At 42.4% G+C, this 26124-nt stretch overlaps 1 protein-coding gene across 2 annotated transcripts; it reads left to right on the forward strand.

The window, feature by feature from the left end:
- Positions 1-17: 17 nt before the first annotated feature.
- Positions 18-24500, forward strand: LOC135055139 (glutamic acid-rich protein-like). Of its 2 annotated transcripts, none has more exons than XM_063958831.1 (3): positions 18-444; positions 19170-21131; positions 23040-24500. In XM_063958831.1, the coding sequence occupies exons 1-3, from the start codon at positions 231-233 to the stop codon at positions 23102-23104; spliced, it is 2241 nt and encodes a 746-aa protein (XP_063814901.1). In that variant the 5' UTR covers positions 18-230; the 3' UTR covers positions 23105-24500. The 2 variants fall into 2 exon arrangements, with proteins under 2 accessions (XP_063814901.1, XP_063814902.1); XM_063958832.1 differs by lacking the exon at positions 18-444 and adding an exon at positions 14267-14324.
- The last annotated feature ends 1624 nt before the right edge of the window (positions 24501-26124 follow it).

Below are 26124 nucleotides of genomic sequence, written 5' to 3' on the forward strand. Positions count from 1 at the left end.
AATGGCGCCGTGTGCTGAGGAGAATAGGCCCCGCCCCCTTTTCGGCGGGCTCTTCTCCCGGAGTTTGTGAGATCTGGCAGGGGTTAAATACATCCATATAGCCTCAAGGGCTATATGTGATGTATTTTAGCCATAAAAAAGGTATTATACATTGCTGCCCAGGGCGCCCCCCCCAGCGCCCTGCACCCTCAGTGACAGTTGGTGACTGTTGGTGAAGTGTGCTGACAACAATGGCGCACAGCTGCAGTGCTGTGCGCTACCTTATGAAGACTGAAAGTCTTCTGCCGCCTGTTTCTGGAGCTCTGGACCTCTTCAACTTCGGCATCTGCAAGGGGGGTCGGCGGCACGGCTCCGGGACGAACCCCAGGGTGAGACCTGTGTTCCGACTCCCTCTGGAGCTAATGGTGTCCAGTAGCCTAAGAAGCAAATCCATCCTGCACGCAGGTGAGTTTACTTCTCTCCCCTAAGTCCCTCGTAGCAGTGAGCCTGTTGCCAGCAGGACTCACTGAAAATAAAAAACCTAACAAACTTTTACTCTAAGCAGCTCTTTAGGAGAGCCACCTAGATTGCACCCTTCTCGGCCGGGCACAAAAATCTAACTGAGGCTTGGAGGAGGGTCATAGGGGGAGGAGCCAGTGCACACCACCTGATCCTAAAGCTTTTATTATTGTGCCCTGTCTCCTGCGGAGCCGCTATATCCCCATGGTCCTTACGGAGTCCCCAGCATCCACTAGGACGTCAGAGAAAAATAGTAAGAAACAGACAAAAATATACTGTATGAGGAAAAAGATTGGAAGCCAGATAAGAGGTGTTCCATTTATCAATTAATATTACTGCTGGCATATTTTGTATTACAGTGGTACTAGTCAATATGCCCAAAGTATTTAACATCACTTACCTGTTCGGAAAGGTCCCATGGTTCCCCCTGCTTGGAGGTTTCTTCTACTTAGCTGCTGACAACCCACCGCTGCTAGGGATGGATTGAGGGTAAATCTGCATGCACGATTAATGTCTGCACATGGACATTGTATTTCATCCCGGCAGAGACATAGCAATTCCTGGAAGGCTTTGCTGAAGCCAAAAAGACTTTGCTGGGGCCCCAATGCAACAAACGGGATGCATACAGCGAATAACATCTATAAATACTGTAATAGCAAAGTCACAAACAACAGTAAGCAGCGGCTAAGCCTGCTAAATACATAACCCTTTAAGTGAATTCTCAAGAAATAGTATTTAATTTGTAAATGGATTCCATAGAGAGAAGAGAGAAAGACAAATCTATAAGAAGATATTAAATAAAGAGAATAAGAACAAAGAAGAGGGCAATAAAGAGCCAGGAATAAAAGAGGACAGAACACATTCAACACCTGTGATATTCCTGATTCCCAGGGAGCCACGTTCACATCAAGCTAATGAGGGCATTCAATAGGCCTCTGGTCTACGCAAAAACAGTTGTTACCATCATTTAGTAGAGATGAGCGCCTGAAATTTTTCGGGTTTTGTGTTTTGGTTTTGGGTTCGGTTCCGCGGCCGTGTTTTGGGTTCGAACGCGTTTTGGCAAAACCTCACCGAATTTTTTTTGTCGGATTCGGGTGTGTTTTGGATTCGGGTGTTTTTTTCAAAAAACACTAAAAAACAGCTTAAATCATAGAATTTGGGGGTCATTTTGATCCCAAAGTATTATTAACCTCAAAAACCATAATTTACACTCATTTTCAGTCTATTCTGAATACCTCACACCTCACAATATTATTTTTAGTCCTAAAATTTGCACCGAGGTCGCTGTGTGAGTAAGATAAGCGACCCTAGTGGCCGACACAAACACCGGGCCCATCTAGGAGTGGCACTGCAGTGTCACGCAGGATGTCCCTTCCAAAAAACCCTCCCCAAACAGCACATGACGCAAAGAAAAAAAGAGGCGCAATGAGGTAGCTGTGTGAGTAAGATTAGCGACCCTAGTGGCCGACACAAACACCGGGCCCATCTAGGAGTGGCACTGCAGTGTCACGCAGGATGGCCCTTCCAAAAAACCCTCCCCAAACAGCACATGACGCAAAGAAAAAAAGAGGCGCAATGAGGTAGCTGACTGTGTGAGTAAGATTAGCGACCCTAGTGGCCGACACAAACACCGGGCCCATCTAGGAGTGGCACTGCAGTATGTATGTATAAAGAAAGAAAAAAAAAACCACGGTTAGGTGGTATATACAATTATGGACGGGCTGCCGAGTGCCGACACAGAGGTAGCCACAGCCGTGAACTACCGCACTGTACTGTGTCTGCTGCTAATATATAGACTGGTTGATAAAGAGATAGTATACTCGTAACTAGTATGTATGTATAAAGAAAGAAAAAAAAACCACGGTTAGGTCACTGGTATATACAATTATGGACTGCCTGCCGAGTGCCGACACAGAGGTAGCCACAGCCGTGAACTACCGCACTGTACACTGGTTGATAAAGAGATAGTAGTATACTCGTAACAACTAGTATGACGACGGTATAAAGAATGAAAAAAAAACCACGGTTAGGTGGTATATAATACAATTATGGTTGGACGGACTGCCTGCCGAGTGCCGACACAGAGGTAGCCACAGCCGTGAACTACCGCACTGTACACTGGTTGATAAAGAGATAGTAGTATACTCGTAACAACTAGTATGACGACGGTATAAAGAATGAAAAAAAAACCACGGTTAGGTGGTATATAATACAATTATGGTTGGACGGACTGCCTGCCGAGTGCCGACACAGAGGTAGCCACAGCCGTGAACTACCGCACTGTACACTGGTTGATAAAGAGATAGTAGTATACTCGTAACAACTAGTATGACGACGGTATAAAGAACGAAAAAAAAACCACGGTTAGGTGGTATATATTATAATACAATTATGGATGGACGGACTGCCTGCCGAGTTCCGACACAGAGGTAGCCACAGCCGTGAACTACCGCACTGTACACTGGTTGATAAAGAGATAGTAGTATACTCGTAACAACTAGTATGACGACGGTATAAAGAACGAAAAAAAAACCACGGTTAGGTGGTATATATTATAATACAATTATGGATGGACGGACTGCCTGCCGAGTTCCGACACAGAGGTAGCCACAGCCGTGAACTACCGCACTGTACACTGGTTGATAAAGAGATAGTAGTATACTCGTAACAACTAGTATGACTGACTATGACGGTATAAAGAATGAAAAAAAAACCACGGTTAGGTGGTATATATTATAATAATACAATTATGGATGGACGGACTGCCTGCCGAGTTCCGACACAGAGGTAGCCACAGCCGTGAACTACCGCACTGTACACTGGTTGATAAAGAGATAGTAGTATACTCGTAACAACTAGTATGACTGACTATGACGGTATAAAGAATGAAAAAAAAACCACGGTTAGGTGGTATATATTATAATACAATTATGGATGGACGGACTGCCTGCCGACTGCCGACACAGAGGTAGCCACAGCCGTGAACTACCGCACTGTACACTGGTTGATAAAGAGATAGTAGTATACTCGTAACAACTAGTATGACGACGGTATAAAGAACGAAAAAAAAACCACGGTTAGGTGGTATATATTATAATACAATTATGGATGGACGGACTGCCTGCCGAGTTCCGACACAGAGGTAGCCACAGCCGTGAACTACCGCACTGTACACTGGTTGATAAAGAGATAGTAGTATACTCGTAACAACTAGTATGACTGACTATGACGGTATAAAGAATGAAAAAAAAACCACGGTTAGGTGGTATATATTATAATAATACAATTATGGATGGACGGACTGCCTGCCGAGTTCCGACACAGAGGTAGCCACAGCCGTGAACTACCGCACTGTACACTGGTTGATAAAGAGATAGTAGTATACTCGTAACAACTAGTATGACTGACTATGACGGTATAAAGAATGAAAAAAAAACCACGGTTAGGTGGTATATATTATAATACAATTATGGATGGACGGACTGCCTGCCGACTGCCGACACAGAGGTAGCCACAGCCGTGAACTACCGCACTGTACACTGGTTGATAAAGAGATAGTAGTATACTCGTAACAATTAGGATGACACTATGACGGTATAAAGAATGAAAAAAAAACCACGGTTAGGTGGTAGGTATATAATAATAAATAATACAATTCTGGTCGGACGGACTGCCTGCCGTGTGCCGACACAGAGGTAGCCACAGCCGTGAACTACCGCACTGTACACTGGTTGATAAAGAGATAGTAGTATACTCGTAACAATTAGGATGACACTATGACGGTATAAAGAATGAAAAAAAAACCACGGTTAGGTGGTAGGTATATAATAATAAATAATACAATTCTGGTCGGACGGACTGCCTGCCGTGTGCCGACACAGAGGTAGCCACAGCCGTGAACTACCGCACTGTACACTGGTTGATAAAGAGATAGTAGTATACTCGTAACAATTAGGATGACACTATGACGGTATAAAGAATGAAAAAAAAACCACGGTTAGGTGGTAGGTATATAATAATAAATAATACAATTCTGGTCGGACGGACTGCCTGCCGTGTGCCGACACAGAGGTAGCCACAGCCGTGAACTACCGCACTGTACACTGGTTGATAAAGAGATAGTAGTATACTCGTAACAATTAGGATGACACTATGACGGTATAAAGAATGAAAAAAAAACCACGGTTAGGTGGTAGGTATATAATAATAAATAATACAATTCTGGTCGGACGGACTGCCTGCCGTGTGCCGACACAGAGGTAGCCACAGCCGTGAACTACCGCACTGTACACTGGTTGATAAAGAGATAGTAGTATACTCGTAACAATTAGGATGACACTATGACGGTATAAAGAATGAAAAAAAAAAACACGGTTAGGTGGTAGGTATATAATAATAAATAATACAATTCTGGTCGGACGGACTGCCTGCCGTGTGCCGACACAGAGGTAGCCACAGCCGTGAACTACCGCACTGTACTGTGTCTGCTGCTAATATAGACTGGTTGATATTTAAAGAGATATTAGTAGTATACAACAATACTATACTGGTGGTCAGGCACTGGTCACCACTCCTGCAGCAAAAGTGTGCACTGTTAATTAATATAATTGTACTCCTGGCTCCTGCTAACAACCTGCAGTGCTCCCCAGTCTCCCCCACAATTAATTATAAGCTTTTAATTTATACATTGATGACTGTGCAGCACACTGGGCTGAGCTGAGTGCACACAGACTGAGTCACACTGTGTGACTGACTGTGCTGTGTATCGTTTTTTTTTTCAGGCAGAGAACGGATATAGCAGAGAGAAGTGAACGGATATATTATATTAAATAAAAGTTAACTAGCAACTGCACTGGTCACTGACTGTGGTAAACTAACTCTGTCTGCGACTCTGCACAATCTCTCTCTATCTAATCTATCTATCTCTATTCTAATGGAGAGGACGCCAGACACGTCCTCTCCCTATCAATCTCAATGCACGAGTGAAAATGGCGGCGACGCGCGGCTCCTTATATAGAATCCGAGTCTCGCGATAGAATCCGAGCCTCGCGAGAATCCGACAGCGTCATGATGACGTTCGGGCGCGCTCGGGTTAACCGAGCAAGGCGGGAAGATCCGAGTCGCTCGGACCCGTGGAAAAAAAGTGAAGTTCGTGCGGGTTCGGATTCAAAGAAACCGAACCCGCTCATCTCTATCATTTAGGTGATGACAACAGAAAGTGTGTCGGATTGGAGGGGAGATGGTAGATTGATCCATAATTTGGCTCACAGGAGAGTGTAGGATGCTTGGAAGGTGAGTAATCTGCCCCAATGTATAAAGGAGACGTATGAGCCCAAGGCAAGTCTCTATTTCTCTATCAGCCTTGACCTCACTAATGTGATTTTCTAAATGTTTTACAGACTACAATTATATAAAGCAAACAAGTAAGGAAAACCAGAGACTTCTGCACTGCTTGTTAAGAACCAAACATTAAATCCCCATATAGGGTACAGCAGGCATGTACAAGATAAAATCCAGTGATAGCATATACTGAACTCAAACAAACTGATGCAGATTTGAATGTTCCCCTGGAGCGCACAGTCAATTGCTCCCTATGTAGACCTACAGTAGACGTAAGCGATAACATGCATTTATGCTGGCATAACTTTTGCACCTAGTATAGGGCAAGTACACAGTAATGATGATGATTATTCTACAATGCAGCAGACACAGATGCGTAATTATATACAGTTTGCACATTGCAGGTATGCAGGCATCTTTTGAGTGACGTACGTCTGATTTACTTCCAACACTGCATTAGTAATCATACTAGTGGCATATTATATTAACTCTTTCCTCCACATATAGCTATAATGTCCCCTGCAATCTGCAACATGCAGCTGTATTAGGATGGGGCACATTCACCAATCAGAAAAATAAACAGCAGTATTATTTTAATTTCTTGGTCACTATACAGATTCATTCAAATTACCTGCATCCATCCTACATAAAATGCTAGGGTATCATTTATAACTCCAGATCAATAATAGTTGCAGTCATCTGAGCGAACAATAATTTGATGATGATGATGATGATGTTCTTTCATGCTGGGAGCAGCACAACATGACTGTGTGACTCATGGCAGGCATAACTGGTTTCTGGATAGGTGTCAATGGAAACTTAAATAACCACAATGACAATAACAAATAACTTAAACATCTCATATGTGACAAAGTATTTATATTCATATTTAAGACATGTGTAATAATTAGCATTAACAACATGCATCAAGATATTAAAATATTAAACTGGGACTGTGCCAAATATATAACAATCAGGAAGAATTTTACTGACAATAATTGGGTGCATATATTCATTAACGTCAGGGCAAAAGAAGAGTACAGGGTTCTAGAGACTAGTGCAGCGCAGGGATGGCCATCAACCACCGATGATTTGAAATCATCGATGGTCTATGACTGATGGTAACTACTTTTACCATCGATGGGGAGAACCAGATAGATTTCTACCATTGATGTTACAGAGCAACAATGTTTTTTTTAATCGTCTTTTCAAAGGTGTCGGGACACTGAGCATAGCTCCACCAATGACACCATGAAGCCCAGACCCTGAGCTCTAATTGGCCCAAGAGTGTTGAGACATCCATGTGGCCTAATACAGGCCACACACCCAAAACTTCTATGTAAAATATTGTTGTCCCCCCTCAGCAGCCAGCCTGCCCCCCCCCCATGCACCTTTAAAAGGCCCATGCCCAGATAATTAGTGCCTCGTCCTCACTGCCAAGGCAGCAATTATAAACATTCAACTAAACCCTTCCCATGATATCTCATAGACAAACCTCCCAACATTTGACCTATCTCTCCAACTCTCCATTAGAGGTATCCATAAAGGATCAGATCTTCTCCAAAACTAGGCCCTTACATATCCTCTGCCCTATAAGACCTTTAGATACTTTGGCTTCTATAAATTGATTGCTCTTTTCTTATTTCATGTTATTCTTTATTTTATTCTTAACTTGTATTTTTTGTTATTTATTGTTAATATTATTTTTAGGCAAGTTTTTGTTTTATCTTTTACTCTTCATCCTTTACCTTTTTACCCAGTAACAAAACATACACACAAATTCAGTGAATGTGTCTGCACCTATTAATGTAATATGTGGATCAATACATTGGGCTATAGTTTATGATAGAAAGCAGAATACCACAACAAAATTATGATGGCATTAACGTGACTGTGTGTAATAAGCAATTGGAATCACATCGGAATATGGGGGTAATACTGAGTTGATCGCAGTAGCAAGTTTGTTAGCAATTGGGCAAAACCATGTGCACTGCTTGGGAGGCAGATATAACATTTGCAGAGAGAGTTAGATTTGGGTGGGTTATTTCATTTCTGTGCAGGGTAAATACTGGCAGCTTTATTTTTACACTATAATTTAGATTTCAGTTTGAACACACCCCACCCAAATCTAACTCTCTCTGCACATGTTATATCTGTCCTCCCCTGCAGTGCACATGGTTTTGACCAACTGCTTACAAATTTGCTACTGCGATCAACTCAGAATTAGGCCCTATATTTTAGCACAGTGTTGGTCATTCTCAGGTGTGTAACTAGGGATGTACAATTGAAGGGTCCAAATCATTATTTTGGTTTGATCTAAGATAGTCACCTGTGTACCAATACAATGAGATTATCAGATGGAAAAAAATTGAATTTCCTACCATATCATTAAATTGCACCTGCACACAGAAGACTCTCGGGGGGTAATTCTGAGTTGATTGCAGCAGGAAATTTGTTAGCAGTTGGGCAAAACCATGTGCACTGCAGGGGAGGCAGATATAACATGTGCAGAGAGAGTTAGATTTGGGTGTGGTGAGTTCAATCTGCAATCTAAATTGCAGTGTAAAAATAAAAGGCAGCCAGTATTTACCCTGCACAGAAACAAAATAACCCACCCAAATCTAACTCTCTCTGCACATGTTATATCTGCCTCCCGTGCAGTGCACATGGTTTTGCCCAACTGCTAAAAAATGTCTTGCTGCGATCAACTTGGAATTACCCCCTCTGTACAAAGCTCAGTGCAAAGTCAGGAGACAAAAAACTGGCACTTACCTCACTGATGTCATTCAGAAAATCTGCTACTAGTAAGTAATCTGCATTTGACACCACCAAACACAGATAAGAGCCACCAGCCAATCACATGCATCATCAGTCATAGCCAGTCATTGGAATCCTAAACTGTAATGGGCAGCCACTTGAGCTGCTTCTCTGTCCTCATATCAGCCAATGAGATATCTTATCAATCTTGTATTATCCTACTTGGACAATAAATCATGTCTGCTCACTTGACCAAAAAGTATACATTGTCTGCCACCCTGTACTGTTAAAAGTTGTATACAGCTTTCAGTTTATGTATGCCTGTGTCAACCTGCCAGTATTCTCTGTAGCTTCGGATTCAGCCTTCCAGCCATGGTTACCATAAAAGAATAAAACAATTTCCATTATTACACAAATACAAGCAACTAGTGAGTATATTGTAAAATATATTCTAATTTTTCTTACATTCATTGTGCTAAATAATATAACATACCATAAAGGTGTTGTAATTTGGCATGACATCTCTACAATGAGAAGAGCATCAGGAAATAGTATCAACATCTTTTTGTGAGACAATGTCGATCCAACAGATATATTGTGACTTCTGTGTTAACTGAAAATCACCCCAATACACTATGTGGGAGATGAATCAACACTTCTAAAGAGTTGAGAAGTGAAGAAGTTGCCCGTAGCAACCAATTAACTAATGACTATCATTTTATTGCTAGCTAGAAGCTGGTTGAAATAGACAGCTTATCCACTTTTCTACTCTTTAGAAGGTTTAATTTATTTCCCCTTATGCATCAATCGTTTCAATAAATCAATCTACAACGTCGATTTCTAGGTGCAGTGGCGTAACTATAATGGGTGATTTAGACCTCATGGGGCCCTAGGAAAGAAATCGGTTTGGGGCTTCCCTCCTTCAAACAATACACAGCACTATATTTTCATTCCTAGTTGCGAACGGCATCACAAAAGACCCTAGGTGCATGTGTAGAGCAATCGTGGTGTGTGCACAGACTACCAATAATCACTCAGTTGCATTAACATCTGCATTGCGTACAAATCTGAATCAGGCCCCAGGTCTTTTGGAAGCAGTCTTGAAACATGTGTCACATTTAAAGTAAACCGACCGTCCACATACAGTGGATGAAACCATTTTGTGTCTCCAAATATTTCTCAGCCTATCAAGAACATCACTTTACTAAATTGTCACTGGTCCTTATAAGTCGTTAGGCTGCATTCCTAGTATTATTGGTTCAGGACCTTGTATTTCTTGGACTGGACAGGATCTAGGTGTATGGATGAGTGTGTAAAGGAGACTGCAATTCCACCTTATACAGCGGTTCAAAACTGTATACTCTGGGCCTGAATCTACACAAAAATAGATAGATCTGTAAATCCAGGACACAAATCGTCCCTACCCTAATCCTGACACTAATTTATCCTTAACCACAAACTTCACCCGAACCATAACAACAATGGCCTACACAAACTCATTTCGCTAAAACTTACACAACCTTAATACCCTATCCCTAACCCCTAAACAAACCCTAATACCCTAACCCCTAAACTAACCCTAATACCCTAACCCTAACCCCTAAACTAACCCTAATACCCTAACCCTAAGATTTTCCCTCTTAAGTTAGTACTATAAAGATGGATGGCCCCCTCCCCGTTGCTCTTTACATACAACACAAAATTCTGATCTGACAGAGCGCTAGGGATCAGAAGGTGGCATCTGCAGTGGAGGCTGTGGTTTGGACACAACGAGCAGGTGGTGTGGTGGGTTAGGCTACATACAGATGTGGCCAAGTTCATCTTTGCTGCGATGCAGCATACTGCAACATGGCTTGCTGCATGGCATGTCAGCTGCGTCTATTCGCAGCCGGAGATTGCTCCATTAGTTTCTAATGGAATTAATGGAGCAATTGCTGGCTATTAAGGCAGGTGAGACTGTGATAGCAATCCTGGTGCCCCCACACCCTGCATTTTGAAATGTCGGGGTCTATCTATGGCGTCTCAGCTATTCAGTAACAGTGGCTGCCGAGGAGCTCCTGCACAGTTAATCTCAGAGGACAGGGAATCCCGCAAGACAGTTACTGCAAGCCGCCGATGTCTGCTAGTCGGCCTGTGCTCCATGCTGATCTTTAAGTGATGGTGTGTGTGTGCTTATACATGTCTGGGGGGAGGGACATTGCCGGCAATCATAGAAGTAGTGGGGGCCCCCACAATCAACGTTGCCTGGGCCCCCACCACTGTTCATCCGGCACTGTGGCGAATAGTCACAGCCTGGCCTGTCATGCAGCATACCATATAGCTATAAGATGAGCATGCCTACATCTATACACAGTAATGTGTATGCCTGTGCTCTGCTTAGTGCATATGATATATAACGATGGCAATGAGTTATCACCACAGACTATGGTGGGCAGGGGTGTATTTAGGGGTCCAAGCGCCCCGGGCAAAGTAAAGGACTGGTGCCCCCCCCCCCCCCACTCACCATATTTGAAATAGGGAAGACACGTGTGCCAAAAAAGGGGTGTGGCCAGTGGCCACTCAATAGTACCCCAATTCAAATTACACCACAGTAGTGTTTCTACTGTACATTATTCATGGTATGCTACACTGTAGTACCCCTTATACACATTATTCCATACAGTAGTGCCCATATATGTGTATATATATATATATATATATATATATATATATATATATATAGGAAGGAGTGCATGCTCCTGGGAAAGTGGGCGTAGCCTCACAATTTTATATTATATCAAACTAGAAATATATAATCACACCCCGACACATGCACACACACAATTAGTAGCCTTACACACAATACCCACAGTAGTTCTCCTTACACATAATGTCCCCAGTATAGTGTCAGATGCACATAATGTCCCCCAGTATAGTGCCAGTTACACATAATGACCCCAGCAGTACAGTGCCAGATACACATAATGCCTCCGAGTATAGTGCCAGATACACATATGCCCCCACAGTGCCAGATATACATATCCCCCCACAGTGCCAGATACACGTATGCCCCCACAGTGCCAGACACACATATGCCCCATGTTGATTTTACTATTAAAGGCAGTACTTTTAGGTAGAATCAGTTTTAGAGGCGGCAGCTATCCCCCCAGCCCCATGTAGTTCCTCAGCATCAGGGATGCCCATTAATGATCAAAGAATGCAGCAGCAGCAGCCACTGTAATTGGCGCCGGGGTCCAGCACTGCACCACAATACAGACAAGAAACTCTACATAAACTACACCTCTCAGCAGCCGCTGCTGCATGCCGTGATCCTTACTGGGCATCCCAGCTGGTGAGGAACTACACGGGGGTGGTGGGATAGCTGCTGCCTCTAAAAGTCAATCTACCTACTGCCCGCGGGTGCACCCCTCTTCGGCTGGCGCCCCTGGCGAGTGCCATCCTGGCCAATAGGAAGATACACCCCTGATGGTGGGCCTATCTTTCAGGTTGTGTGGCACAGGGCTTTCATTTGCATTTTCACACTGCAAGCACTGGGTACCTGCTTAATATAACAGTGACATTACTGGGGTGCCAGAGTAATTACTCAAACTAGACACTGACTACCCAGCAACCCTGCAATTGATAGATGTCAGTATGAGCATAAAGAGATACAGAACACCCCCCACCCACCCACCCACACACACACCTTTTTTTTCAAGTACACTATTGGATTTATATTTTATGGTAGATGGGAAGTGGTCAGGACTGCCATATTACAAGTAATTAACATGTATAGTGCAAACAACTGGACTCTAGGAACGTTTTGGACAGGCCAGATTCCTTCCTGGGGCTTGTCTATGGGCCCCTTGGGACCTACAGGGCTCCAGGTGGGTGCCAAGGTTGCTTGTGGGAAATCCAGGCCTAAATGGGTGCAGTGTATGCGGTGCACATGGGCCTCCGGGTTCTAGGGGTGCCCACACCGCACACCCAGCAGTGACGTGCGGTGGGGTGAGGCCTCCTGACACCCAGCACCCATTTTTTAAAATACTCACCTCTCTGAAGTCCCACATTGGCAGCAGCACCTCTTGACAAATCACTGGGAAAATGGTGTGGCATCCATTTTCACAGTGTTTTGCACATATGCAGTTTGGAATCTCTGGGAAAATGGCCACCGTTCCATTACCCTGAAGATCTGAGAATGCTTAATACAGTTTTTGGCCCCTAGTACTCAGACCATTGTGCTGCTGGCTACAGAGGAGGAGGCCCGGATGGAGGAGGCTGCACATGGGCCTCCTCCTCGGTCAACACGCCTCTGGCTAGGTGACACAAATGCCATTGCAGACTACAGAATGTGTGAAACAGACCCAAGTGGTGCTTAATGATACACACATAAAACCTAACATACAGTACATATAAAAATATATTTATTAGAACAATAAATGTGCAAATACCTCCCGGGAGTACAAGCAATAGATATAGTTAAAAACATAACACAATTACATCAGGTATATAGACCAATAAAGTGCAATAAAATCTATTAGCCTACTTGTATAGTATCCAACAGTCTAATCAAAATCAGGGAATCCAACTGACTAAATGGAGAACCATTGTAGAATTATAAAAGTTAAGACCAAAAAAACAACAACAACACAGAATGGACTGCTTTAAAATTTACAGCAGTTACAACTGTAAAACAAAACTGTGTCTCAATGATACATAAATACATTCTGATACATTTTTTTACACTGATATCTGTACACAAAATCATAACCTTTTATGTAATGAGATTATATAGCGAGCATAGTTATATGCTGTAAAAATCGGTGACAGGTTCTATTTTGTTAAATTGAGATTATTGAGAAATTTTAAATATAAAATTCTCTCATCTCCCTATTCCTAGTTAGCCTGGAAGATGGACAGGTAATAAGAGAGTGTATTGTATTCTAATTACCAATTGGGTATGGGTAGTGCTCTACCATCCTCTATAACTAGTGAGAAGAAGTCATGCCATGGAATATTGGGTGGGCAGAGAGAAGCAACATGAGGGATCAGCCTTTGGCTGCTTTGCATGCTAACAGGGCTAAGTGGCATGCTAATTAGTCTGATTAGTATGCAAATTTACTGATTTAACAAAGTCTTTAATTAATGAGATTAGGATTTTTTCTCCCCATAAATGTTGAAGTTTTGAATAGCATATAGGTAACACAAGAGGATCTGTTTGTGAAGTGAGCAGTCCTCTTTAAGCATTACAAAAGTCCTACATGCGCACACTAGATAGTTAAATAGTTCAGTGACCTGCAGCTGATTAACTACTGTAAATCATGACGTCACTGTTTTATAAGCATGTGTACAGAAACATCAAAGAATGATTATTTCCCATGTCCTTCTCTGTTTTTTCACACAATAAACCCTTTGGTTAGAACAGACTATATAATCTATTACACGAGCACAATGATAGTCCACGCTTTCATAAAAAAACAAATAAAAACTGTTCAGTTATATTAGACATCTGACAGCTGTTGTGCGTCATTTTGTTTAATAAAAATGTTACTCTTGATCAACACTTTGATGTCACTCATTATACCTGTGAAGCACAAGTAAAGGTATATATAAGACTATTTAAGAGATTAAAACTATTTGGATCATCAGTCATATTTCGTTTCCATACTTCTTCCTCTGTACATTGACAGAATTTGCCATGTCGGATACAAAAGACAACCAGAATCAATGTGAAAAGGATAACAAGGCTGGTAAGTACTCCTTTCCTTTAGGGCAATCCTGTCTGTATTCAGTTGCAGGCCTCTATGGAAATATACATTCTTTCATTTTAGTTTAAGCCAAGGAGGATAAATTGGTGTTATTAAGCACACTAAAGGGGGGTACTCACGGGAGAGATGTGTGCTGAGCGATCTTAACACACATCTCTCACCCCGCTCAGCACAGCGCGATGTGCTGAGCGAGGGGGAAAGCCGACGGAGGGCCGCTCACTTCACACAACGGTGAAGTGAGCGACTCGCTAGATTGAGCCTGCATGCAGGCTCAATCTAGCATCGGCGATAGCGATGCGCGGGCCGCGCATCGCTATCGCTGGAGGGCATACACACGGCAGATCCGTGCTTAAAATCTAAGCAATCTAGCAAGATTGCTTAGATTTTAAGCACGGATCTCTCCGTGTGTACCCCCCTTTACATAGCAAGGGAGATGGCAAAAGGAGATAAGAATTGCAATTACAATGGAACCCCAATACATAGTTTCAAATACATTTGCAAGATAAATATGTGCCAATTTATTTACATTTATTTATTTACTTTTTAATATTATTTTTACATTTCATATTACTAGATATTTTATTATATTAATATAATGTTTTATTAATATTGCTTGACAATTTACTAACTCTTTATTGATGCAAAAGACCTAAAATGTTATCAATTATTGGTCACTGATTATACTTTTTGGTGGCAAAAACCATAACTATTACTTACAATCATTCAGTTATTAACACTGTGCCACTGTCATTTTTCATTCTAGAATCGTATAATATAAAATGTGGCATGTTTACCAACTGTTACCATGTGTACTTTCTATTGAATAGTGTTTTATGTTATACATTAAAATGGATGGTATTGTTGAGGGGCTTATTGGAAATTATTAATGCATACACTTGTTTTCAGTGATTACAGTTTTCCTATTATTATTTATTATCTGTAATTTATATAGCGCACATATTCCACAGTGCTTTATAGAGAAATTTTGCCATCCACATGAGTTCCAGTGGAGCTTACAATCTTTATTCCCTACTACATTTACTTGCACACACACATTCACGCTAGGGTTCATTTTGTTGGGAGTCAATGAATTTACTAGTATATTTTAGAATTGTGGGAGGAAGCAGAGTACCTAGTGGAAACTCACATAAGCACTGAGAGATTATACAAACTCCACACAGTTAGGGTGGGAATCGAACCCATGACCTTGGTGCTTTGAGGCAGTAATGCTAACCATTACACTATCCATGCTGCCTATTATGAACCTTATGTAGAAAAAACCCATTATGAGAATGGTGAAAATGTGCTGCTCCTGACTATTAATGATAACAATTAGATTTATTTAACAACATCGTGATTTACATTTATTTATTTTATATTTATGTTTATGTGCAGTACGGATAAAGAGGAGACTAGCATATCACATCAGCCTTATGCTGATGCAGAATGGAGAAGAAGAGTTTTCACAGGACCGTTCTGGAGGGTTAAACATAAAAAAAATCTGTATCGCCTTAAAAGGTCCCGATTCAGGACTTTTAAATAGCTAATCAAATTAAAAATAAAAAGTAGGTTGTCTAACCCATGATGGGAAATAATATGCAAAACTAAGTCTTACAATATGTTGAAATTCCCATGCCAAAATTGTTACAATTGTAATGGAAATAGTTGCAAATATTAAAACAGCAAATAATTTGATTTGGTTAATAGTAAACAACAACCATAGTTACTTTTAAATTGCTGGTAACAAAAATAAAATTTCAAAGTGTAATAACATTATATATATATGGGTTCCAAAGCACACCTCACAGGGGCAAGAAGATAGAGCAGACTACAATGTACAAACTGTTAATGATATCTTCACAATTAGACAATTTCCAGAATTACATAAAAAAAGCAAAAAGCAGGGGTTCCTGTTTGTGAGAATTTACATTCTAAAGAGAAGAAGGGCAGTCACAAAGTAGGAGAGGGGGCAGAACTCTGGGTTGCAGAGGCTGTAGACTTAGAAAGTAGGGTGAAAGGAAGATGTGCATTCTAAGGGCAGTTAGAGGCTGGGAGGATTGAAAACAGACTACTTGAGTGAGTGTGGGCACTGCAGAGGTTGGAAGTGGTGCAGACAAAATCCTGAAAGCAAGTATTGGAAGAGTGGCTGAGTGAAGTGGGTTGGAGGAAATTAATGTGGAACTGAGGCTGGAGATGTAGGGAGAACAGGGCTTTATAGGTAAATGCGAGAAGCTTGATTTTAATTCTTTATGGCACATGGAGCCAATGGAGAGTTTGACTGGTAAGAGAGAAAAATTTGATGTGTAGCAGAGTTAAGGAAAGACTGAAGAGGGGAAAGGCTAGAGTTCTGCAAGTGGTGGACCTACATTTTTGGGGCGCTGAAACTTGAACTGTTATTGGGGCCCCTTTGCAACCAACCACAATATGGCAACATTCAAAAGATCCAAATGGCCTTGCTGCCCTTGCAAGGACCTCAAAGCCCAAATGACAGAGAATGAGGTGGTGAGGTGAAGTCCTCTAAAATTGGCAATACAGTGTGCTCCTTCCCACTATCCCTAGTCTATGGGGACAGGCCAGGTATTTGGCATGGTGAGAGAGTCTGTGTGCGCAGATGTGGTGGGTGACAGGGTGACAGAGTCTACAAGGCAGATGTGGTGGGTGACAGGGTGACAGAGTCTATGAGGCAGATGTGGTGGGTGACAGGGTGGGAGTCTGTGGGGCAGGTCTGGTTACAACCCCCCCCCCCCCACTGGATCTTTTTAATGTCTACTTCACAGCAACCCCTCTTTAATAATCAGCTAACTGCACTCCCCTTCAGTAGTCACCTCAGAGACACCTCCCCCTTTAAATAATCAACTCACAGAACCCCCACTTCATTAATCACCCCCAAAAATCTTTTCCCCCTTCTTTTCAATAAACAACTGAAACCACACTCTGCTCAGTGCCAGGAGAATTACTTTGTTAGATACCACCTTGTCTCGGCTCATTCTCACATTTCATTACTCCCAGCCTACGCTATTGCTGGGAATCTCACAAAGAGAAGTTATGCAGGTTGTCTGAAATAGTTGCTAAAAACAGATACACATTTTATGCTATTTAAAGAGTGCTAGTCTACAACTCCCAGCAGCTCCTGCAGTACTAAGTGACATGCATCCAAGCTGTAATAGCAGCTATGCTGTACTTGAAGCCTGGTAGTCATGGTGTTATTTGTGATGAGCAGGGGTTAAAGTGAGGGCGAACGAGGTGGAACTGAGTTTCACCACCTGTAATGGTAGGGGGAACTAGTTCCACCACCTCCTTTGCCCTGCACAGTAATTCCAACAGAAAAACTTGCCCCATCACCTACATCAATATATGATGCAGGTGGCGCTAGTGTTACTGATTAGCTGCAACCACCTACTTCTTCCTCAGGTCCTGGTGGATCCATAGTCCTTCTCCATCTACAGTCCACCCCTCCTGGCACTCATACACGCTATGTCTGTTGGACAGCATTTATCCCCTCCTCAGGTTCTAGTGGTTTCCTTTTCCGGCACAGCATATGTGATGTAATGCTGTCACCGCTGCTGAAGTGAAGAGGAGCCATGAAGAGGAACAGGCTCTGTGCATCTTGAAGACAAGATGAAAGGTGGCTGGAGGCAGGGCCGTCTTTTCATATGGGCTCAATGGGCACTTGCCCAAAGGCCCCATGAGTATAAGGGCCCTAGGCTGATAGCTGAGGTCTCCTCTTTCCAGGGGTACCAGATTTTTGAAAATCGGCCCTGGGGAGCCAGAGAAATCTGACTTCAAAGCAATGGTCCCCATTGAAGCCTGTTAATTGCTCTTCCCAGCAAGTTATCTCGTGTTCTGTCTGACTTAAAGTTTTTCTGAGGGTATACACCAAAAACTGTGACTCTCCCCTTTTGGCGGACATTGGCAGCTTTCCTCTACTATGCCCAGAACCAGAGCTATCAGCCTTCAAGCAGCTGGTCCGTGCTCCAGCTCCACACACCTGGTATGCAGTTTTTTATATTCGTTGGTGGATTGCTCTGGCTACTGAACTCTGATCCCCAAGACCCCTGTACCTCCTGAAAGGTGGGACTCTCTAGTTTTTTATTCCATTCAAAGCTAAGAAATCTACTTCCAGGAACATGAGATATCTGCAGTCAAGCAAGTTGCCTCCCCTTCTACAGTTTAGTGTTCTCCCCCCCACCCCATCTCCCACCATCTCTGCAGTAAAGGAATAACTAGCAGAAATTACTGCTCTAGGTCCTACATGCTGAGCGGAAGAAAGAGCACCACCCACCCCTAGCGCTGGTGGATGGGTAGGGGCCACAGTGTATTGCTGTGCCCAGGGGAGGGGGGAGGTGGCGGGTAAATGAGTTCCACCACCTCTCCAGGACCACTTTTAGCCCTGGTGATGAGCTATAACCATACAGTACATAAAAACAAGAGGTGAAAATGGGCCTCTCTAGGATTAGGGGTCCTGAAGCTTAACTTCATTAGTTTCATAGTAGATCCACCCCCGAGTTCAGTAGGACTTTAATCAAGGTGAGAGATGTGTGTGTGTGTGTGTGTGTGTGTGTGTGAGAGAGAGAGAGAGAGAGAGAGAGAGAGAGAGAGAAAGAGAGAGATTAATTAGATTGATTATATATACTTTGAACAGTGTTATGTAATATGACTGGCTCTATATAGTAACCCTGACTATATACTTGTAGAACACTTAGAAAAATCTAGATTAATAATGCATACCCGTATACTTATAACAAGGCTGCAGTGTTTGTTAAACTATTCATGGCAGGCAATATCTGTCCAGTGTCCTTTGTAAACACATTATTTAATTTCACATAGGAGAGCACACACCAAAAAATGCCATTCACTGTGATGTAGCCAAAGTCCACCAAGAAATTCCTAAGAACAGCCAAAATTCTGCAAAGTGTGAACAAGAACCCAGTGAGCCATCCAAATCTCAAAATGAATACATGAAAGACCAATCACAGAGAAGTCAAGAAGAATCATCCAAACACAATGAAGATGAATTATGCAAACTACACCAAAAAAAGCTGCCAGCCAAGAAAAAAGATTTTTTTAACCTTCACCAGAATGAATCTGCTAAAAATCAAGAAGAATCCACCAAGCACCATGAAATAGAAATTACCAAGCAGCACCACGACGAACCTTCCAAGCTCCAACAGGATCAAACTTGTAAACAGCATGAGGAACCTGCCAAGCACCAACAGGATAACATGGATAGTATCCATGCCAAGCACCAACAGGATAAAACTTCTGAACACCATGAGGAACCTTCCAAGCACCAACAGGATGAAACTTGTAAACACCATAAGGAACCAGCCAAGCACCAACAGGATGAATCTTTTAAACACATTAAGGAACCAGCCAAACACCAACAGGATGAAACTACTAAAAAACATGAGGAACCTTCCAACCACCAACAGATTGAAAGTTCTAAACACCATGAGAAACCTTTCAACCACCAACAGGATGAAATTTCTAAACACCATGAAGAACCTTCCAAGCACCAACAGGATGAAACTTCTAAACACCATGAAGAACCTTCCAAGTACCAACAGGATGAAACTTCCAAACACCATGAGGAACCTTCCAAGCACCAACAGGATGAAACTTGTAAACACCATAAAGACCCAGCCAAGCACCAACAGGATGAAACTTCTAAACACCGTGAAGAACCTTCCAAGTACCAACAGATTGAAAGTTCTAAACACCATGAGAAACCTTCCAACCATCAACAGGATGAAATTTCTAAACACCACGAGGAACCTTTCAAGCACCAACAGGATGAAACTTCTAAACACCATGAGGAACCTTCCAAGCACCAACAGGATGAAACTTCTAAACACCATAAAGAACCAGCCAAACACCAACAGGATGAATCTTCTAAACAGCATAAGGAACCAGCCAACCACCAACAGGATAACACTACTAAAATCCATGAGGAACCTTCCAACCACCAACATATTGAAACTTCTAAATACCATGAGGAACCTTCCAAGCACCAACAGGATGAAACTTGTAAACACCGTAAGGAATCAGCCAAACACCAACAGGATGAAGCTTCTAAACACCATGAGGAAACTTCTAAGCACCAACAGGATGAAACTTCTAAATGCTGTGCGGAACCTTCCAAGAACCAACCGGATGAAATTTGTAAACTCCATGAGGATCCTTCTAAGCACCAACAGGTTGAAACTTCTAAACACCATGAGCAACTTTTCAAGCACCAACAGGATGAAACTTCAAAACACCATAAGGAACCAGCTAAGCACCAACAGGATGAAACTTCTAAACACCATGAGGAAACTTCCAATCACCAACAGGATGAAACTTCTAAACACCATGAGGAACCTTCTAAGCACCAACAGGATGAAACGTCAAAGCACAAACATGGAGAACTCCCCCAAATTAAAGTACAGGAATGGTCAGAAATTCCCCAAATTGAACCTCCTAAGCTACACGAAGAAGTACTTCATACCCACCACCAGGTAGAACCACACAAACACCAAATAAATGAAACTTACAAACACCAAGAAGACCTTTCCAAAGACCACAAAGTAAAAACTCCCAAGCACAGTCAAGAGGAACCTGTCAGGGCACACCAAAGGGAGCCTTCTATGCCTCACCAAGTAGAATCTTCCCAGGACCACCAAGTGGAATCTTCAAAGGCTCACCAAGTGGAACCTCCGAGGCATCACCATGGGGAGCATTCAAGCCAACAAGTTGATTCTTCCAAGTCTCATTCCGTGAGTGAACATAAACCCCTGAAAGCTATTAAAGGTATTACATATTATACAGTAACAAGTGTAATAGTTTTAGAAAGATGATTGTAAGGGGTATTTTTATTAAATTAGTAATATTTATGTTGAAAATCAATCTAAAGCGATGTTATATTTCCAGGGCTAAAACACACATTTACTAACAGATGATTTTTTTATATAAATTATTAAATGTTAGTACAGATATAGTCAGACTCATTGTGGCTACGCCTAGTTGCAGGTGTGACTACAATAGGTTTCCACAATGCATGCACACACGTCAGTGGGCGCGTGCATTTATATTCACTCCCGTGATCCATATGCGTTGCATTGACGGGTTCTGGATGCGGATAGGCGCAGCCAGGCAAAGCTAGTGGTTGCCGTGATGCGTATGCATGTGCGTATGCGTAGTGGCAACGATGCTTCATCTGTAAATATGTGTTTTCACCCTGGAAACACAACATTGATTTAGATTGATTTCTATTTATTTGTAATCTATAAAAATCAACCTTTAGTAAATATATCCCTAAGTGTCACAAAAGTAGATATAATAGTTTTGTGCTAATCTCATTGAATAATAAAATAAACAGTTGTACAGTAAACTAGCTACAATATGTAGCATTCTACAGTTTGGGCCCTCACACATTAGGTGCCCCCACACATAGCTATTGTGTGCTGCTCCAGCAAATAGTAAGGGACCATACACATCTGCATTAGCGGCGGGAAGGTGAGCAGCGCCTGTCAGTGGAGGTGACGCAAGAGCCAGGCAGTTGCTGAGAGTGGGCGACGCAGTGCAGCTTTGCGGCAGCTGAACTTGCCATAGTAGTGGTGGGGTGAACTGTCTGGGAGGCTGCTGAGGCACCGGCTGTATGTCCTAAGTACACGGGAGCAGGTGCCAGTGCTGAAGCGACTGAGGGAAGCAGTGCGTCTTTACTGTTATCGGGCATCGGGCTGTCTTCAAGCATTACAGCCAGTCCTTGCTGCCCATGTCAGCAGTAGAAGGAAGCAATTTTACTACAGGGGGCCCACACAACTTTGTTGCCCCTGGGCCCCCACCAGCCTTAATTCGGCCCTGGCACTACCAGACATAATGTCTATTGTCTAAGCATCACTCTCTCCCTCTAAATTAGGGTGGCCAATCCCGTGAGATCAGGATTGGTGGCATCTCGGGATTTAAGACTAAAATTGGACGGGATTCAGTCCCGGGATTGGAGCTTCCAATCCCGGGGATTTCGGGATTAGAAAGCCACCTTGTATTTTCAATGCCAGGCAGAGTTGAGCGTCTTAAGGAGGCTCAGACGCTGCCCAGCTCGCTCCTCCCGGCTCCCCCTGCCCCCAGCTGTGTGCACTGTGCAGCATGACGTGAAGTCAGAGGACACACTGCACAGTCCACCTGCACTGCCCCGATCTCACTTCATCGCCCACCGCCTGCAGCAAGTGAACCTGCCCGCACTCCCCGCGGATTGTGTGTAGTTCTGTGGGTTAGGCAGGTCCAGGAAGGGGGTGGGGGCATTGAAGATTGTAATTTTAAAATCTTTAACCCAATCCCGGGATTGATCATTTTTCAATCCCAATACCTGGGATTGAAAAAAAGCCCCGGGATTGGCCTCCCTACTTTAAATGATAAGCTTTCGCATGCAGGTACCCCTCTCTACCCTCTGTCTCACATCTAGTAAATGAGCCCTAGTTTTTGGTAGCATTTCAAGGGACAACTCTTATTTTTAGACTATTGGGATTCAAGAATTACTATACTAATTTTCTTGGCAGAACACCGTGGTGGTCAAAGCACCATAGCTTCCATTATCCCCACTGGTTGTCTGTTAACAATGCTGATGACTGTTCAGTATAAATGCAGCTTAAAGAGCATTGAATTCAGTAGCTGCACCTGCACTATCATACACATATGTAATGTCACTTACTCTGTCTACAGATTCCCACAAGGATTCCTCGCCTGCAGCCAGTCACCCAGCACATTTGAAAGATAGAAAAAAGTGACCTCCTAAATATGAAACATTTCATCCTCGTTTTTGGACAGTACTGTACAAGTAATCCCGCTAACTGCATTCTCAGTATTTATTAACATTTTTGTAATATATATTTTCATATTTTCTTGCCTGCCTTTGATGCTTTCTATTGTCCAATATATTTTTATTTTATGTGAGCTGGGCCTTTTTCCTGATTTCTCTTTAAATATACATGATTACATTTATGATCTTATGTTTGTGTTGATGGTAATTTAGTCACTTTATTATGTACTTTTTTATATACATCTTGGCAATTATAGAATGTTGGAATTTTTGATTAGCTGAAATTCTCTGTACACAGATTGCAGACTGAGCCAATACTGTACCTTTTATTTTGTACAGTAGATGCTCTAGCTATAGTTTAGAGTATAAACATTAAAAATAACAATAGTTGTATTACCAAAGGTAGTATTGACTATGTATGAATTCAGTTGTATCTTCTAGCAGTCTCTTAGGGGTCCATTCATAATGTTAATATTGGGTGCCGGTTGGCTACCAAAAATTAAGTATCCAAGTAGCAGCGATGGATACAAATGTAGCAGAGCTATTCTACATTCCGTCGGTGCAGTGACAGCTGATTCACAGACTGGAGCACACATGTGCGCACAAGAACCCTATGTTCGACGGAATGAGACAAACAGGGGCACAGAGGGACCTGATTGGATCCCTCTTTGCAACCCTGGATCTCTTTCCAATAGGAAAGAGCCAGGGTGTGGGAACAAATACCATCTGAATATGTGAAAGGCTGCCACTATCAAACTCTGAACATTTTGTATTTTCAGAGCTTGATGATTTGAGGTCCACATATCAGTGTATGGGGCAGCTGGTCAGAATGTCAGCTGAAAGGTATATACTGTATATCTCCTGCATAACTTACAATGAATTGCCTCAATACTTAACATTTTCACCTACTTTTGCAGAAATTAAGGATTGATGAATAGACCAATTCTTCAGAACAAAGAAAAAATATTTGCCACTACCTTTTTCTGAGATCATTGGATGCACTGTAATTTAAAATTTTGGTAGACTTTTGCAAAACTGGAGTAACATAATCACTAGCAGCAGAATAAAGGATCTGAATAGGCTTTTTTACAATGTTACATGGAAATTTCCAACTGTATGTACTGAGGCGTACAAACTAAAAATGTTATGGTGTGAGCAAAAGGCCAAGGACTGCTATATGGCCTGGAGCCCCTTTCTGTCGCATTTGGTGTCTATTTTACAACAGTTGTAACAGTGACTTTAGATATATCACTTGGCCAACCCTAGTTTAATAGTTATTGTATTCTCAGGGTGGATTGATGAGTTTCTGAGGGAATTATTTCATAGGGCATTTTGTTCTGATTTGTGATGTGTCAGCATGTGTATGGGGGGGGGGGGCTCGCTATGACATGAGCCTGCTCCGGACGCCATGGTGGCTCTATGCCCCTGTGAATGCACCCATTGTCTACCTTATGATCTGGTGACAGTGAGACTGTGAGACATCTGCTAATGTTTTAAACCATCCACAGGGGGCTATTCAGACTCAGACACTATTTTGCAAAAAACCCCAGCAGACAGGCGGTTATTGGGCGTGACAACCCCCGGCCGACGGCTGCCTGGCCTGCCAATCACATTTCAATTGCATACTTCCCGGATGGAATCGCATAGTGAAACCCTGCACACATACAATGCGATCACATGCGGGAAGTATGCAATTGAAATGTGATTGACAGGCGGCGGTCGGCCAGGGGTTGTCAACGTGGTGTTGGTGGGGAGTGGTGCTGGAAACGCAGGCATGTCATGATTGTTTTTGGGGCAGTCTGATGATGTCACCTGCATTTCCTGTGGTGGGAAACATGTCAGCGGTGCGCCTGCATATGAAGCTTGGCTGCATATATAGGGGTCTATCTCTATTACACAATTTGTATGTTGTGATTGCATTTGAAATGGGATCGCAACGCAGGGCGGCGCTACACATCCTGGGCGGCCTTACCCAGTGCTGACTGGACCCCAGCAAGCGATTTTATCAGTAGCAGGTTTGCGTTTTTAACAAAATTCCTACTGAGTCTGAGTAACCCTAACAGGCCGCAATCATTTGCGCTCTCTCTTCCATTGTCATACAACTGACAAGAGCAGTCAATGGGAAGTGCAGCTTCCAGGTCTCGTGTGTCTGCTTATGCTTACTGCAAATTGTGATAGCAAAATGAATGGGGCTTCTAAGGAAGACCAAAAAAAATCAATTTGAGAGAAGAAAATGTACACATGAAGATAATTTCATTTTTGATAAACTGAAACATCAGTTGATGAGTTCAAATAAAGCGCTTATCATTTCATCCCCAATTTTATTTCCTTCCTCCCTATTTGCTTTTGAGGAGAAGTTCATGGGGGTCAAAAACAGTCTTTGCCCACCCAACAGAAATCATGGGGGGACAACTGCGCCAGATACTAGATGAAAAATAATATATAAAAAAGAAACACATACTGTGAATAAATGCTTTTTATAAATAAAGACTACACACATATATGGGTATTTATCTTCTTTCATCCAGTTTTTAATCCAGGTGGAGTAGAGGGTGAGGTCTGCATCTCAACTGTTTATGATGGGAGGGACCCCATACTATGTTCCTGTTATTATAGTGTGACCTGTCATAGCGTAATGTTGGTTGAGGCTACTGCTACACTCACAGTAAAGGGCTCTTGCCTTTCCCTCTCCAGTGGTGCGGCATGCCAGTAATTTGCAAAAATCTTAACATAGGGGCAGGCATATGTTTTTTTATGTGCATGCACAGTACAAAAATGTGTATATTATGCTAAAAACTCAAAATTAGCCTCTAAATATATAATAATACTATAACCATACTCACAAAAGAGCTGCCAGATGTTTTTATTTAGGGTATATAGTATTACTTAGTCCGGTATCCTATTAGGTACAATCCTTTTTCGGACGATAAAAAACACCTAATAGTGCGACTTTTGGCCAATGGTCATTATCTCGCTATACAATTATAA

This window comes from Pseudophryne corroboree, chromosome 3 (assembly GCF_028390025.1).
Source record: "Pseudophryne corroboree isolate aPseCor3 chromosome 3, aPseCor3.hap2, whole genome shotgun sequence".
Taxonomy (NCBI): Eukaryota; Metazoa; Chordata; class Amphibia; order Anura; family Myobatrachidae; genus Pseudophryne; species Pseudophryne corroboree.